At 39.9% G+C, this 18,471-nt stretch overlaps 1 protein-coding gene across 1 annotated transcript in view; it reads left to right on the forward strand.

The window, feature by feature from the left end:
- Positions 1-18,471, forward strand: part of CNST (consortin, connexin sorting protein) — an 87,125-nt gene that overhangs the window by 45,278 nt on the left and 23,376 nt on the right. Inside the window, exons 3-6 of the mRNA XM_045298156.1 lie at positions 2,603-2,808; positions 12,738-12,768; positions 16,352-16,438; positions 16,925-17,039. Coding sequence (XP_045154091.1) covers positions 2,603-2,808; positions 12,738-12,768; positions 16,352-16,438; positions 16,925-17,039 — 439 coding nt within the window. The remainder of the gene's footprint in view (positions 1-2,602; positions 2,809-12,737; positions 12,769-16,351; positions 16,439-16,924; positions 17,040-18,471) is intronic.

The raw sequence follows: 18,471 nt of genomic DNA on the forward strand, positions 1-18,471 counted from the left end.
ACTCTTCTTTGGTCTTCCTTATTCAGAGTTCAACCATCACATGTGTATGAGGCTATTGAAAAAAGCTTGGTTTGGGTCCGGTGCCCTAAGATTGTTGTGATTAGGTACCATGGAATTGGCTCCAAGTCATAATACCAGTCCTGTGTCATTCTCACAATTGGTGTTATGTGTGAGCCCATAGGCTAATAGGGATAGACAGTGGTTCAGTGTCATTTATTAAAACTTCAAGTGGATTATTAGAAAGGAAACTACCTTGATGCTCCAGACATTAAGCCACGCAATACCCCCTTGTTCTGTTCTAAAAATTGCTTCTTGGTCTATGTACAGGTTCTATGTACAGGTTCTACATGAGCATAATTAAGTGTTCTGGAATTCTGATTCTTCGCAATGCTACCCACATTTGTTAAGATCCACACAGTTGAATGCCTTTGCATCATCAGTGAGACACAAGTTAATGTCTTTCTGATATTCTTTGCTTTCAGGCAAATATACTACTGCAACTGTTTTTGAATGATCTTTAACAAAATTTTACTTGCATGTGATATTAATATTGTTTGATAATTTCTGCATTCTGTTGGATTAGTTTGACTATATTTGCTATAATCAACTCTACAGTGCTCTCAGAAAACAAGGCTATTCACATCCCTTGACTAAGGTCAGAGGGAATTTACTGGAGGCTTAGTCCATGTATGGTCCCTGCAGATCCATTTTGAGCATCCACTGTCAACCATAACTAGATTTTCATTAGCTGCCTTTGGGTTGTACATGGTGCGTGGTGAGCCCAAGCACAACACATTGTGGTCCACTGAATTTTTACTGGCTTATTTTCAAAAGTAAAATCTGTTCAGCATCATAGTACTCAAAATCTTTCTGGTTCTAAGGATGTTCTTGTGGTCAGAGAAAGGCAAAGGAACACAGATGCTTGCCATAAAAAGCCACAAGGGTGAAAGAGCACCGACTGAATCTCCTCCAGTATTGGAAATGAGAGCATGAAGCTATGAAATGACAAAGCCCTGTCCTCTGGCCAGAGGAAGACTGTAAATCGTATGGGAGTAGAAAGGCTCATCTTTCTCCCAAGGGGCAGCTGGTAGTTTTGAACTGCTGACCTTGTAGTTAGCAGGTGAATGTGTAACCCATTGTGCCACCAGTCTCTCTCTGACATAGATAATAGGATAATATTTCATCTATTAGAATATGTAACTGCTCACAGAAGTCCAGAATATTTCCTTATAGAAATGAAGAGTGAACAAGAACCACTTGAGAAGGGCAATCTTGATTGTGGGTATTGTGTTAGGTGGGGTTCTCTAGAGAAACAAAATACACGACACATAGGTGTTTATATATAGAAAGAGATTTATATCAAGAAATGACTTACACCATTGTAGAAAAGTAAGTCCAGTCTGGTTCAAGGTTTTCCAGACTTGTGGAAGCAGGATGATAAAGCAGAGACAGTGCGGGGCACAGGCTGGTGGATGCAGAGGTCTGAAGTCAGCTCAATGAACCCACTGTCAGCAGGCAACACACAGCAGAAGATCGAGGAACCAGATCAGGATGGCAAAGCAAAGACAATAAGGGAGACAGGCTGGTGGATGCAGAGGTCCAGGTCAGCTGAATGAATCCACTGTCCTGGGATTGGCAGGCGCAGGCCACACAAAACCATATACAAGAGCAAGCTCTGGCAGAAGGCGAAGGGCCAAGGAGGAGTCACTTCTTTTGGTCTCTCTCTGCATTACACAAAAAGGCTTACAATAACAAGAGAGTGTCATCAGGCTGCGATGTAAGTGAGAGTTTGAGTTCTGACCTAACCCTTACCCAGGAGTGTCAGCTTGACCTAATCCCTAACCATCACAGGTATATTATATATGGATATTATTATAAATCACTGAGAACAGTTATTTAAGTGGCAGACTAGTTGGAGAGCTGGCGGAAAGTGCAAATGTAAACAATCCGAACACTAAAGTTAGAATGATACTGACATAAATTGAACTTCATATGGGTAACATTTTAAAATTGCATACCTTATTTCAGGAGCTTTTGGTCAAACATCTACTCAGTGACATGTTTGTTTATTTGTCACGGACAGTTGTTTACAAGTTAGTGTTACGTAAGAGTTTAGTAGGAGAAAAGCTTCTGTAGCCATAGCTCTGGCGCCGATTTCTTGAACTCGTACTCCTCTCCTGGGGCCCAGAAGTAGGTCTAAAGTTATAAGACCAGAGTTTAGGGAGAGTGACTCAACTTTTTTAGCCATTTCATGTGATAATTGTGTTTACCATCCTTTTTCATTACAAGAAGGCCAGAAATTAGAATTGCAGCTAATCCATTTTTTCCCCTTTGCTGTAATCAACTTTCTGCTCAGATTTTAACCTGCTGTTTCCTCTTTGGTTAATTTTTATTAATTCCGTAATTGTAATTCTATCCCCAGATGGTTTATGTGTATGCTAACAGAAGGAATGAAATGTCAACACCATCTTAATTTGATGAGCATAGTAATTTGTGGTTTCTGACTTTTTGCATGCGATTAAAATGTATTTGAAGCTTTTGTGGTTCACATAGTTGTTCTAAGGAGTTCCTCCAGGATAAATATATTCTTTATTTCCTAAAGGACTTTCTTTGGAGGATAGTACACTTTCACTGCAAGAAAATACAGGAAGTGCAGCCACACAAGCTGTTGCTGATGAAGAGGCTGTGGCAGTAAGTGCTTATGAACCACCAGAGGCTCCCAGTCGAGTTCTGCAGTATCTGTTCTCTCACATACACGGTGACAGTGAGCAGTTGGATTCAAGGGCACTTCCCCTTTGCCTTCATCAGGTAATTCTTCACTTTTGACCTCATTACAATTCCTGTGCCAGTGTTTGGAGTAATCTAGCATCGAATCCTCTGGGATTAGCCTGACCCCATTGGTATTGGGTGGCCTTAGATCAGTAGCTAGGGAGGATTTTGATATTTTCCTGCCTGGAGGCCACATATTGGTGCCCTTGGATAGTCCATAGTTTATATAGTGACTAAGCTCTGTACAAATAAAAGTCAATATGGCAAATGCTTAGTAAGCACTAATCAGGTGCCACAAACAATGTTAGACACTAGGGAAATATTACTCAACAGGGTATATTCTTAAGAGAAATGAGCCTTGGTGACACAGTGGTTAATGTGCTCAGCAGAAAACCAAAAGGTTGGTGGTTTGAGCTCACGAGCGCTCTGTGGAAGAAAGATGTGACAGCTTGTCTTCATAAAGGTTTTAAGCCTTGGAAACCCAATGGGGGTGTTCCTACTCTGTCCATAAGGCTTGCTATGAGTTGCAGTCAGCTAGCAATGGGCTTAATTTTGATTTGGGGTTTTAAAACAGCTTACTATGGACTAGATGGAACCATTATATAAATAAATAATTGTAGGTTTTCCAGTTAAGCATTAGACAGGTATATATTTAAAGTTCAGCGAGCAGAGAATGAGTGATGGACTTTGTCTTGTAGGCACAGAAGGTGACTCTTGAGCGGGGTTTTGAAGGATGAGTAAGAGCTCAGTAAATGAACAGAGTGAACTGGTACATGAAGACGTATCAGCCTGTGCAAAGGGATGGCTGGATATTGTTGGAGATTAAGATGGAAAAGAGATAGGAGGTGAGATTGGACAGCTGATGACATGAAGGCCTGGAGAGTGTTTAATTATGGGATTGCCAGAATTGAAATGGAATTTTATAAAAATAACTCAAGGATTGGGAGGGTGGATAAAGTAAAAGATAACATGGACACTCATAGAGCTTTTAAAACAGTGGGTGAGCAGCTTTTTAACACAAGAGCTAATTTAGCGAAAACGAAGATATTGTTCAGCTGCTTTTTATTTTCCCTTAAAATGTGACGTGAACACTTACCGTAACATAACATAAGAATGGGAAGCATTCCCCCTCCCCTTTTTAAAAACCTCAATTTTATGTTAGCCTTAGCAATGAGCTCTAAGTAATTTTCAGTTTTCAAAAAGTGAAAAAAAGAACAAAAACTGGGGTCTCGAGGAGGGGATGAGCCAGTCAGGGTGCGATGTAGCAATGATGAAAAATACAACTTTCCTCTGGTTCCTAAATGCTTCCTCCTCGCCCCCACTATCATGATCCCAATTCTACCTTACAAGTCAGGCTAGACCAGAGGATGTACACTGGTACAGATAGGAACTGGAAACAGAGAATCCAGGGCGGATGATCCCTCAGGACCAGTGGTGTGAGTGGCGATTCTGGGAGGGTAGAGGGAGAGTGGGTAGGAAAGAAGGAACCAATTACAAGGAACTACATGTGACCTCCTCCCTGGGGGACGGACAACAGAAAAGTGGGTGAAGGGAGATGTCCGACAGGGCAAGATATGACAAAATACCAATTTATAAATTATCAAGGGCTCATGGAGGGGGGAGCGGGGAGGGAGGGGAAAAATGAAGACCTAATGCCAGGGGCTTAAGTGGAGAGGAAATGTTTTGAGAATGATGAGGGCAATGAATATACAAATGTGCTTTACACAATTGATGTATGTATGGATTGTGATAAGAGTTGTATGAGCCCCTAATAAAAATGATTTTTAAAAAAAGAATAAATAAATAAATGAAAGAAAAAATTTAAAAAAAAGAAAAAGAAAAACTTTTGTCCCAAGGGAAAGGTGTACAATCTTACAAATTTATATTGCCTTTTTTTTTTTTTTTTTTTACTGACTTGAAAAAAGGCCTTTGAGAAAATATGTGCTGCTTTTTGGCTACCAAAATGTTACTCAATCCTTAATTAAGTAGCACTGGCAGTGAGGCAGCGTCCAGCCCTCCTTACGTTTGTGCCATGGTGTGAGTTGGCAAAGGGTGCTTACACTCCTTGTTAGTTAATCTTCTGAATAACTGAGCAAGGTGGAGAGTCTCATCATCCGTGCAGGAATGAGGAAACTGGACCCCTCACAAAGCAAGCTCCTTGTAATACTAGAGCTAGAACGTATTGATCCCAGTCACCTCATCCGTGCCAGACGTCTGGAGGGAAATTTGATGATGGCCTGCATGTTAGGTAATAATATTGTATCTGCGTCTAATTTCTTGGGTTAGCAAAGGCATCAGGTGACAGAGGAGAGTGTCCTTGGTTTGGGGAGAGGCACATGCACGCAAGGAGTAGGGATGAAGTGTCCAAGTACCTATGACTGACTTAAAATAGCTTATAGTGAACACATGCAAGAGGGAGGGAAGAAGACAGTGAAGGCATGTGACAGGATGTCCAAAATTAACTAATGGAAGTGAAAGGTTGATCTTACTATCAGTTGAGCTTTCTCCAGGATTTTATTTAAAAGTTGACTAAAACATAACATTGGGGTAGAAATAGCAAGTATGGACAAATCTTTTCAAGGCACTTTTTACATTAAAAGGAAAAGAAATACCTTAACTTTTTTTTTCTATTGGCAAGTGATCGTATTAGCCAACACAGAGCTAGTAGAAAATCATATTTTTAGGCAGTAAGATGATAAGTCTTGGTTGGACCTGAATATTGTTCAAGGACTTTGCGTTTCAAAGTTAAATTCCTCCTCCGCCCTTCAGGAGCATATCAATATGCTGACTCCTGTACTTAAATGTCTCTGCAGTCTGTTCGCTCCTGGGAAGGAGCTTAGCAAACACAGTGGCCGTGTAAGAGTGTGGGCTTTGATTCTGCCCCTGCAAGCCAAGTGGCTTTCAGTTTCTTCTTCTGTGAGGTTAGAGGGGATTAAATGTGATAATAAATGTAAACCCACTTAACACAGTGTTTGGTCCCCAGTGAAAGCCAACTATATTAAGTATTACAGCTGTCTATTCCCTGCCCTTAATTCAAAGATCGTTTGCTGGAAATAAAGGCTAGGGATTAGCAGAGACGCCTAAACTCGGTAAACTGAGACATCAGGCAATAGGAGTCAGCTGATGTCTGCTCTGTTCGGCCCAAGAATTAAATATATAAATATAAATATAATATTATTTATATATTTATATAGATATATATTCTCTAAAGTGCCTGAGGAGAAGGGAGCTACATTATATGCCTGTAGTAATTCCCAGCCTATACATTGTGTCTTTCACCGGGATTCACCGGGTTTTGACATTTTTGTCAAATTTGTTTCCCTCACTGACAGGCGCTCACGTGCAATTTTTATCCACCAAAACATTTCTTTTTATTTATTTTTTTTATTTATTTATTTTTATTTTATTTTATTTGTGCTCCAAAACATTTCTTAAAGTACTCTCGAAGCATTTGGGAACATCGTTCCTAAGTGCTTATACCGCTATCTCCCCAAACTAGGATACTCTTTTGCATACCCTACAATGCCATTATCACCTTCAAAACAGTAGACATCGGTACAGGATTATTTAATATACAAAGGCCAGTCCAAAATATTGTTACTTGAGTTTCAGTTCTTACATGCTTGGGTTTATTCCACACCAAACATCTTTATACATGTGTGTGAGTCGTGCAAGGCTGCAGACAAGTTCTCTCCATTATATACTTATTTTAATTCCATTTAAAAAAAAGTCTGGAGAGCAAATGTTTTGAGAATGATGAGGGCAACGGATGTACAAATGTGCTTTACACAATGGATATATGTTTGGATTGTGATAAGAGTGATATGAGCCCCAATAAAATGATTTTTTTTAAAAAGTCCATTGGAAACAGTGGCTTCTGAGGGGAACTGTTGGGCCGCTTCAATTCAGGCAGAGAGGTCAGCTGAGATGGTTATGGTGACTATTTGGGGGAGATCCCAAAGCGGTATCCTGGGTAGATTTGCTTATAGGATACAGGTAAATTACGGTGGCATACATTAGGAAGAACTTTAAAGAATGGAAAATTGCATTGGTGAGGAAAAGGCCAGGACAGTTGTTGCATGGAATTCCTTTTCCTGACAGCGTGTCTGCTCCTTCTTTGAGGGGACCAAGGGCCGCTTGACAGAATGTCACTGGGGACCTGACCCCATATACCCTACAACCCGAGTCTAGCCAGGCAGCCTGGATCTTGCCCTTTCGGACTTCTTTTTGTTCCCCAAACTCAGAAAACCTTCCAAGGAAAATTATTTGAAGCCCTCAAAGATGCCCAAACAGCCATTTTGATGTGGTCTAAACACAAGAACAGAGAATTATTCGGGGTTACAGAGAAACACCACCTTTAGAAGCGTATAGACCTAGCTAGAAGCCATGCCAAGAAACAGTAGCTTCACATTGTGGCATTTTTATTTAATACAACTTTCTATGATTTTGTAGCAATACATTTTGGCTTTTCCTTCTATAAAACCAAAAACCGCACTCTTAGCCATCGAGCGAGCGGAGACTGATTCATGGAACAAGGTCGAACTGCCCCTGTAACTGAGACAAGCTCTCCAGGAGTAGAAAGCACCATCTTCCTCCCATGCCCTTGTGTAGTATGGATTTAGATTTCCCCCAATTTTTTCCCCAAAATATTCTTTATAACTGTTTTTCTTTGGATCTAGAAGCTAGTCCAGGCTCACAAATTGCATTTGACTGTCAGGACTCTGTAATCATCCGTCTGTCGCTGTGGAGCTGGCTCCTGCTCATGGGCGCCCTCTTGTGTGTCAGCCTCGAATGATGCTCCTCCAAAGGATTTTCGGTGCCTGGGTTTTCAGTCGGTCTTTCTTCTGAGGTTCCTTGGGGTAGGCTCAAAACTTCCTGTTAGCAGCTGAGCATGTTAAGCTTGACACCACTCACAACTCTGCCAGAATCGCATTGGAAAGGTCACCAGTGATCTCTGTGGTGTCCCAACCCAGGGGCCAGTTCTCTGTTTTCATTTTACTGGTACTATTAAAAGTGGTTGACAAGTGGACCTCTTGTTCTATTTTTATGTTCTTTCTTTACTTGCCTTTTGCGAAACCTTACTCCTGGCTCTTACCTCTCTTCTCACTGGCCTTGCCATCTCAGGGTCATTGCTGCTGTCTCCATTTTACTCGTCTTAAAATAGTAAACTGACACAGTATTCAGGTGTATATATAGCTTTAATCTCTTCTAATCTCTACTCATCCCCTGGGCAATTTCAACCAGTCCTTTGGTTGTTGCTCTTTTCTGAACTCTATGTTTAGAAATCCAGCTGCCTGAGACATGCGATGAAGATCTGAAATTTAAACTGGCTGGAATTTCATTTTTATCTTCCTCCCAAGCGTGCTGCTTTCCCGGTGTTCTTCCTCTTGTTGCACAGTGATCCCATACCTCCTGTTGCTGAGACCAAAACCGTGGCATTCATCCATCTTTTTCTGTCTAAAACCCTCTAATGGCTTCTCCTTTCATTCAGAATAAAACCCCAAATCCTCACCATGGCTTATAGGACCCTCCATGATCTGGCCCTGTTGCATCTCATATCTTAGTCCTAAAACTCTCCTCCTTACTCGTGCCTTTTCAGGTACACTGGCCTCCTAGCAGCCCCTCAGATATACCAACGATGCTTCCACCTCAGACCTTTTCTCAGAAGTAAAGTCATAGAGCCTGAGCTCCACCAAAGCAAAGGAATACACCGAGGAGCTAGAAGAGAGGTGAGGGGAATCTCTAGGCATTGAAGAGTGAGGATTCTAGGGTGACAGATTATAAGATGACCCAGGGTAACCAGTCCCATGGAGGGTAGATCAGAAAGATCTGAGTAGAGACTACTCCTGTCATTTTCCTGCCTGTTAATTTTGAGTTAAAATGAAGGATACATGGAAAACAAAGCCCCTATTCTTTACACACACACACACACACACACACACACACACACATCCCTTTAGGAAAGGAAAAATCGTCCTAGTTTACAACATGACTTGGTTTATAAAAAGGTATTGAGCCAACCATCAATTACTGTGTTGTACAATATTGGCAGGGGGAGGGGAGGTATGAGAGAGCAACAGTATGTCTTGGTAGGCTGGGATGGGATAGGAGTAAATGACTCAATCCTCATCTAAAAGCAAAAAATCTAGAAATGGCCGATATAGGCTTACTATTTAGTAGTGTATTTTGTTTTTTTTAAAAGAGGTAGAATGAATCCTAAGCTTTAAACTCCAAATCATCACTGAAGTCACACATGGGGGAGCTTCAAAAAGTTCTACAAGAAATGAAATGAAAATATATGAAAAATCTCCACGACTTCTTTGAAGTCCTCTCATACGTTTCACAGGGGACATTGGCACTGTTGTCAGACTTGGGCAAGAAGCAGAGTCCCTAGGGGTCCTTGAGCTGCTCTGCGAGAATATGACCTGTGGCACTTTCCTCTTTCTGAAAATGTTGCCCCTACCTGAAACAAGGGTGACTTTAAAACTGCCGTTCTCCCATGGTAAGTTCCAGTTTATACGTCCTCACACTGGTCTACCCTGCAGCTTGCGATTCTGGTTCAGAATGTGATTCCAGCCATTTTGAGCACTGAGTGCTGTTCACTATGCTAGATACACCTTCTGTAATTGAGTTCTTACAGCAGCCTTGCCACATGCGGTTGTGGGTACTGTCCTTGTTCTACAGATAAGGGAGCTGAGGTTTGAGAATGTAAAAGGACAGGGCTGAGGTTACACCGTAGGAAAAGAGAGAGCACGGGCCAGCACAGCACGTAGGTCATTCATTAACACACACACACACACACACACACACACCCCGCCCCAATTCTTTCTGCTCTTCTAAGCTGCCTCTCAGAGGTAGACAAACGAGAAGAATGGAATGGAAGGATAATTTTCCCACAAACTTCCAGAAGCTTCCTTGTGTGGGAAATCCAGAAAACAACCAACCCCAACAGCACATCTTTGCCTTGCTGCACTTGCTCCAGGGGTAGATTTCCATAGGATACGTGCCGCTTAGTTCTTTTTCAGGCTGCCCTGCCACTAGAAACGCCTTTTGCTTTAGAGATACTGGGCTTTATGGTATTGGCATTGCCAGCAAAACCGGAATGCTAATTGTAATTTCTGTATCTGCCCTGTCAGAAACTGTGGCACATAGTAAGTATAAGAGAAGGCTTCAAAAAATTGTGAAAAAATGTAAATGAGAGATAATATAAATTTTTCGTGAATGTTTTGAAGCCCCCTTGTAAGTTTCTCAATGATACACAATGTAAATGTGTAAAGCTAAAAAAAAAAATAGCCTTTTAATTTTACCGGGCAAGTTAAAGCTATGTGCGTAAAAAGCACCATCATAGCTTTTTTTCCCTGGAAGTTGTTGGGGGAAAGTTGTCGTTGATTTTGATTAGGTGCGACCGTGATGTGCTGGGGTCTGCTAGTACTGGCTCCGGGGGGCGGGTTGTATTCAGTGATGCAGAGCTCGCGGAGAACTGGAAATCGACACCCAGACATGAGCACCTACCTCACCCCAGGCCTTTCTCTGAGCTCCAACGTTGGCCGTCATCATCAGCCTCCCACATGAAAGTCTTAGCTTACAGGTGGGAAATGGTTAATACTGGCGATTTGATTTGGTTCAAATTAATGCTATTGTAACAATTATCTGTTACAAGGAAACCCCAAACTAAACCCACCGGCCTTCCATTTGATTCCTATTCACAGCCCCTCTGTAGGACAGAGTAGGACTTAACTACTCCAGAGGGTTTTGAGGCTGTAAATCTTCATAGAAGCAGACTGCTTTATCTTTCAGAGCAGCTGGTGAGTTCAAATCACTGACCTTCTGGTTACAACCCAGTGCTTACCTCTACTGTGCTACCAGAACCTTGAAGATAAATTTATCCCTTGCAAAGCCCTCAGAATGTAAAATAACTACGGAATCAGGTTTTCAGGAGAGCTAAAAGTTTACCGAGGTAATTTAGCCTAGTCATCTACAGTGTGTGGAGACATAAGCTTTCTCTATAGACTGTGCCAAGGTACACAGATATGTTTCATTAGAAGTGTGCTGTCCCCAACAACATTAGCAAAAAACCATTCCCATTGTATTTTATTGTTTTCTTCTTTTGTTAGTTTATAGGTTCAGAAGCACTTTAAATAGCTTTCTAATTTTAATAGTACAACCACTTTTTTGGCCTTTGCATTGACAGCTACATGGAAAATTGAAATTACGAACTATAAATGGAGCATAAACATCTACATGACGTCTAGTAGGAATCTGACAACCATTTAAAGGTGTAATATACTTACCTGAAATAGTCTAAATATGATAATAGTATGTAAAATATTTTTCAGAAAATACTTTGCTCATTCAGAAATGTTATATATAAAGAATATTCACAATGAAGGAATTTTTTAATTTTGAGGTGCCTTAGAATTAACTTAAGGAGCCCTGGCAGTGTCGTGGTTTTGCTTTGGACTGTTAACTGCAAGGTCAGCAGTTTGAAACCAGTTCCTCAACAGGAGAAACCCCCGAGGCTTTCGACTCCCACAAAGAGTTACAGCCTCAGAATCCCAGAGGAGCCGCACCACCCTGTGCTATAGGGTCACTAGGAGTTAGAATCAACTAGCCGGCAGTGAGTTTTGCTTTGTAGGTTAACTTGTTAAGCGACAACCCTTAACTGAGACCAGATCCTGAGTCCACAGATGCCTATATAATGTGCTTTAGAGTGTACAACATGTGTGACTTTGTTCATGTTTGAGTAAAGGGGCCTGGGGTGGGGGGGAGGGCTTATTGACCTTCGCCTTCCCTATTGCAATGAGGCAGAGATCAAGCTTACTTCCCTCCTACCATCTTTCTATACCTACTCTGACACCAACCCTTCCTCCCAAAGCACTCTACTTCTCTGCTGGGTTTGATAATATGTTGAGATGGTCACACAAAATTCACAGACAACACTACAATTTAGGGCATTTATTAGTAAGCAGATTACCACAAGCCAAGATCAGAGAACAATAAGGATATAGTCATTGGTCCCTAGCAGCACCTATCCTCAGCTAGCAGTCAAGTCTCTCTCTGACCCTCAGCCTCTCAGCCGCTGGTTTCTTGGCCTCTGCTTCTATGGGCCAGGAGGTCCACCCACTGCTCTGCCTCACAGTCTCTTAGTCTCTGCCCCATGGACTCCTTGCTTCAGCCTCCGATGCCTCCGTTCTCAGCCTCTGCCACTTTAGGCGGGATCTCAAATGTGCTCCTCTCCTGTTGGTCCACGATTTCTGTCTGTCCTGCTTCAGAGATGGCTCATCCTTATAGCCACGGATGGTGGTTAACTAAAACTGACTGTTCCCATCTACTAGGGTTACACATGCCCTATTTGCGTAGTCCCACCCAATTATTTGCAGAGAATAACAGAGATATGGGTAGAATAGCCATCTTAAGAGATAACACCCTACCGCAATGTTCCAAACTGTATCACTCAACTATTAAGCAGTTGGCGTTGACCTGACCTTTTCTTATACGTCAAAACAGAAGCCAAAAGTCATTGTGCCCCCAGGGATCTGTAGTCAATTGTTCATGAAATGGATGTGGTTTTAAGGTATCATGTACTGGAACATATTTCAACTTTTTAATTTATAATAGTTATTTTTCACTGTGTTATACCTTTTATGAGCATCCGTTTCATTTTCCCCATTCTTTAGAATTCTTGCTCCTGAACTCTCTTGCATCCGTGGAGCTTGCTTTGACTTGAAATAAAATAGGAAGATCAGGTCATGTGAAAACCAAAGAATGTCTACATTTGCCTGGCTTGACATAAATGCCTTCAGACTTGTTCCGTGTCCTTGTAGTCAAGCCTCTTCTGACACGGTAACATAAAGTTTTCATAGTTGGATATTAAAGACTTTCAGAGGTTCGAGGTCCTGATTTCTTCCAAGTTTGTCTTTTCGTCTGTATGTTAATTCAGTCCCTTTGGTTCTGTTTGTTTCTAACAGATTGCGGAGTCCTGTTTCCGGGAGGAAGACTGTATCCTTTTGAACTACAAGAAGAAATCCACACAACTCTCAGGGCCCCCTCCCCCCTTTTTAATCGTGACGAATACATGCTCTGAGCTGTACAGACAATAAGATAGGCGTAGCCACCCATGGAACCCTCACACCAACAAAATATAGGGAATTTCTCTCATTCTACAAATTTCCATAGAATCGCCCACAATTGACCTTTTGTGAACAAATTGTAATTTTATAAAACTCTAAATATTTGTGTGTTCAGGAAAACATAAACACACATGCTCCTGAAAAAAATAAACATAGAGGATACATTGCATTTTCTTTCTTTGAAATTAAATAGATGTACAAGTCCAATAATAATTATAGGTTAGAGTATATCAAGTGTAATACCCATTGTAAATCCAAGATTGAGTTCCTCCCTAGTACTAACCCATGTAAATGAGGTCAAAAGATATGGCATGTTAACTTTCAGACAGGAAAAATTCCTCTCCCTGCTTTTCTTTGGAACAGTGAATCTTCAGGCAGTACATGGAAGATGCATATTATGAAAAGGCTACGCATGAGTTCAAAACTTTTAGCACCAAAATAAACATAAACTGGTTATAACATGTCTGAATGAGGAGTAAGATCAGTTTGAAAATCGTCCCAGAGCAACATGAATTCTGCAAAACTAAAGCAAGAATAAAGTTCATGGTGAAGTTTGGGTGGAGAATGGTGAAATCATGGATGCTTTATGAAAGTTTATGAGAACAATGCCCAAAGAAATGGGCAGTTTGCAAATAGCTCAGTTTTAGAATGGACAAGACAGCATTCAAGATGGAACCCCACCGGCGCAAACTATCCACATTCGTTCAGGAGGAAGCCTCTTGCTCACGTGCTCATTGGAGGGGACCAAAGATGAACGGCAGAAACACCGTAGGCATAGTAATTGCATGATTCAGACCAAAAATTTTAAGTTCAGCACATATCTAGCACCCTTGATGAATGTCAAAACTGCTGCGTCCAGATGCGCTGTGGACAAGAGCAGAGCTTTCAATGGAAATGTTAAACAAGTGAAACCAAATCCTGAAGCATTTCTTAGAAGAGTTTAACAGGAGATTAAACTTGGCTTTATGCTTAAGTGGAGAACAAATATTTTGAGAATGATGAGGGCAACGAATGTGCAAAGGTGCTTTACATAATTGATGTATGTATGGATTGTGATAAGAGTTGTATGAGCCCCTAATAAAATGATTAAAATAAAAACCAACATCCTTGGCTTTGCCAGTACAATCCTGAAGACAAATGTACAATTCTGCTGGACATGATTGAACTATAGAATGATTTTATATATATATTAATCCCAATTAATAATAATAAGCCCAATCAATGCAATGGCTCCTAACAGGTAGAAGTGGTCCAGTCAAGATAAAAATGGACCAGTCAAGAGCAAAAGTAATGGCATGCGTTTGGGGGGATACTTAGACATTTTGCTTGTTGAATTTCTAGAGGGGCAAAGAACAGTAACATCTGCTTACTATGAGAATGTTTTAAGGAAGGTAGCCACCAAAGTTTCTGCAGAAAAACTCCTGGGAAAGCCTCCCCAAATTGTCCTTCTTGCCCCTGATAATGCTCCTGCTCATGCCTCTCACCAAACAAGGATGATTTTCCAAGAGTTTCTATGGAAATCTTTCGGCCACCCACCTTACAGTCCTCATTTAACTTCTCACGACTTTTTCTTTCTTAATCTTGAACAATCTTTAAAGGGCGTCCACTTTGTTTTTCAGTGAATAATGTAAAGACAGCATTGACATGGTTAATTTCCCAGGGCTCTTCAGTTCTTTAGGGATAAACTAAATGGCTTGTCTTATTGCGTATAAAAGTTTCTAGAGCTTATATATTAAAGAAATAGAATGTTTTTTAATTCGGTAATTATTATCACAAACTTTTTTGAAGTTCCCTTCATATAGCCTCTAAAAAGAATATCTCACATTCACCTGTTTTTTCCTATTGTGGTTTGCTTCTCCTCCAAGCCTTGTGACTTCTCACACCGCTGATCAGATAGATGGAGGGGAAGCTGTGACTTTGCTGAGTCCTGTCAAGCTAACTAGTTATACCTTCAGACAACGGCAGTTTATTACTAAATAGGTTGGAAACCTAATGAAGACAGAAATCGCTCTCATTTTTTCTTCAATCAAATGGTGATTGTGATGCAGCACAGTGAAGACCAGCAGTATCAGTTACCTTGGGGCATGTTAGCAGTGCCAATTCATGGGTCGTACCCCAGACACACTGAATCCACATTTCTAGAAATCAGACCCAGGAATCTGTACTTGAACAAGTTTTTCAGCTGAAGTTTGAGAAATGGCACATTTTCCCATACAATGCATCCATGTAAACGTCATGCATGCACACAGTCTCATCGGAAGTTTACGTGCAAGGGGGTGGTGCAGAAAAAACTGATAAATGCACATTACTTATCTAAAAATATGTCATTAGTATATGTTATATCATGAGTAAAAAAATATTTCATCATTCTTAATTCTTGCTGGCCTGTTATGATCCTTGAGATATCTTTAAGAAACCCTGATGGTTCTGTTGGGGAAGCATTGAACTGCACACCGTGAGGTCAGTGGTTCAAACTAGCCACTCTGCAGGAGAAAGATGAGGCTGTCCGCTCCTGTACAGATTCAGAGTCTCAGAACTCAAAGGGACAGTTCTACCTGTTTTGTAAGGTAGCTCTATAAGATGGAATAGACTTGATGGAGATCGGTGGGTTTTCTTCTTTTTGTATTTTTCTTTGAAGACGACAGAGGAAAGATAACTGAATCGAGTGATCATGACAAGGACATAAAGCTAAGCAGCAAGTTTTACTTGTCCTTCCTTCTGAATCAACTTTCGAACCTTGCTCAGGGCATGGTAGGCAGTTGGACAACTTACCATGCTCTCATAAGTTGCAAATATGTTTGCTGTAGATAAGAAAACAGAAGTTCATAGAATATTTAGAAGACAATCAGGTCACATGATGTGTATAGCAAATAAATTATGCCGAAAGATCCATGCTTTTTTTCACTGCCCTTGTTCAGACATACGATTCTTTGGTCTTGTGAGAAAGAAGGTGCTAACCTCATTCAGTCGGACATGAAGTCTGAAGGTGATTTGAAACTGGACTTGACTAGAGGATAACTGGCCGGACAGAGATCATTGAAAGAGAGAAATCAAAAGGGAAACACTTAGACCCCAGCATGCCAATAGAATTTCTTGCAACTGATCCTTCTAGAACTATGTCCAAGAGCAGCCCTTCTGTGGGTGTTAAAACCTTTTAGCTTCTGCTGTTTGCTAATAGGATGGAACCCAGTAACTACTGCGTAATATGTTGCATTAAATGTACCCACTTCAAAACCAAGTGGTATTTATTACTTTTTATGTGTTTACATTTAAAAATATTCAGAGCCATTTCATTTTTTGGAAAGCTGTAGCTTTTTTTTTCTTTCCCCCCCACAATTTTTATTACAAAGTAGGGGCCGATGTAGCTTTCTTTAAATAAGGACATTCCTCCTCAAGTATGGGGCTAAATGTAAAAAGTCTGGATTTTTGTTTTCCTCAATTTTTCTGTTCAGATGAGAAAGCAATGAAATTTATTCAGCTTGAACGCTTATATCATGAACAGTTGCTTGCAAATCTTTCTGCCATTCAGGAACAGTGGGGTGAGTACAAACTAATGTAGAATGTAGAATTATCAGTAATCTAACAAACAAGTTGCTAATGAGAAATTAACATATTTAACCTGTTACATAAACCAGATATTTCTACAGTACAGTTAATGTTAAGAAAGTCACATTTGTACCATAATCCTATTTTATTGTGAGGATAGTTCATCTTTGTATATCGCTCTTCATGTTAATAATAAAAGAATGCTTGTTGTTATTTTGATATTTTTATGATGAGTTTGCATGCCCTACTGGCTAATTTGGTTGTGGGAATTTTTTTTCAATTAGTTGGGATTTAATACATATATCATTCTGGAATATTTATATTGAAGAGTAATCACTTATCTAAATTCTGTGCTAACTTTTGGGTGGAATAGAAAGATGATTGTCCATGCCAGTCTTTATCAAGGATGCCAGTCGACTATTTTTCCCTCCTAAATATGTTTTGTAAGAGTCAATGACTAATAAATATTTTAAATTTAGAAGCAAAATGGAAAACTGTACAACCACATACAGTCATGTCTCAAAGGAATTCAGAAAAAGGATTTAATAGTGAAGATTTTGAACGGCTTACTAAAATTTGCACAACACATCAAGAGTAAGTATACCAGCATTTGGTCAGAATGAAAGGGACTGGAATATTGAAGAAGCATTGTAGCATTGAGTGTTTGAAATACAAAGTGTACTTTTTCCTAAACAGCTAGTATTTTCAGTTCAAGTTATAATAAAATACTAGTGTCCTCCTTGAGCTTTTATCATAATTTCTTTCAACTCAGCAAAATCTCAGCTTTACCAAAGTTCAAAGGACCCTTCTGATTAGAAATTTTTACCTAGAAATTTTAAAGTTTTGATCTTTTTGGTGCTAAAAAACAAAGAAATTTGGATAAACTAATTTGTGAATTCAGATAATTTCTGCAGTTTTGGTTAGCAAAGTTTGTAGATTATAGTAAAAACAGCATTGTTCAGGGGCAGCCTCATGCTGGAAAGCAAATATATAATACAGTGTTTATCGCAGGTACTACAGAAGTAAAACTACATTTACCAGATCATTTTACATCACCTGACGTTCTTGAGCTATAGTTTAAAAGTTAAATTAAAGAAATAATAAAGTATTTAAATCATGTTTTTCAATTCACTAGTTGAAGACTCAGAATTTTGAAGGTGAGGGAGCATGATTGTGATTAAAGTAAAGATTTATGAGATTTTGAATATGAAGGCTGAAAGATTCCCATTCTGTTGATTTTCCCCCCTTTGTCCCAGAATCTCAAAGAATAAGCTAGAATTCTCCTTGTCAATAAAAAGCCAGTGCCAAATAATTACAACGTAGCTTATGCAGCAGATACAGAACTTGCTTTTGGGTCTGATTAATTTGGAGACCAACCTTTAAAGCGTATTTGTAGGTACAGAGATGGGTTCTTCTTAACTCTTAAACTTTTAAGATACTTTTGAGAGTTGTATATCCAGTAATTTTTGAATTGTACATGTTCTGTTATGCATTTTTATAACAACAAAAGTAAGTAAAATAATTTGTTTTTAAAGAAAAACTATTTTTGAGTGAAGGTTTATAAACAACAAAGTGTACAAACTTTAAGTTTAAAAAAGTACTAGGATTTCAGTTTATATATGAATGCATTTATTTCAAACAAAATGTGTTTAAGCACGTCTCTGTGATCAGTGAATGACTGCAGTTAAGTTTTTTCAATAGTAAACTTGTCTTAGTATCCTTAAGTACCTTCAAAAAAGGGATATTTTGTTATAGCAAAAATTGTCATTTTTTTGTCAGGGCTTACACTGAATTATAAACAAAACTCAAGTGTACATCTTGTCAAATTGTTGAGGCTTTGCAATAAATTTATGGAATGTTACCCCACATAAAACACAGTTTCTGGATAACAAACACAGGGACAAGGGAACAACAAGCGATCCAAATTGGTGGGGAGGTGGGTGTGGGAAACCTGGTAGGGCAGGATCAAGGGGAACGTAACAAAGAGGAAGTGCTGAAATCCTGGTGGGGACTGAGCATGATAGTG

Source organism: Echinops telfairi, unplaced genomic scaffold (assembly GCF_000313985.2).
Source record: "Echinops telfairi isolate 266 unplaced genomic scaffold, ASM31398v2 ScPeMD7_7424;HRSCAF=8462, whole genome shotgun sequence".
Lineage (NCBI taxonomy): Eukaryota > Metazoa > Chordata > Mammalia > Afrosoricida > Tenrecidae > Echinops > Echinops telfairi.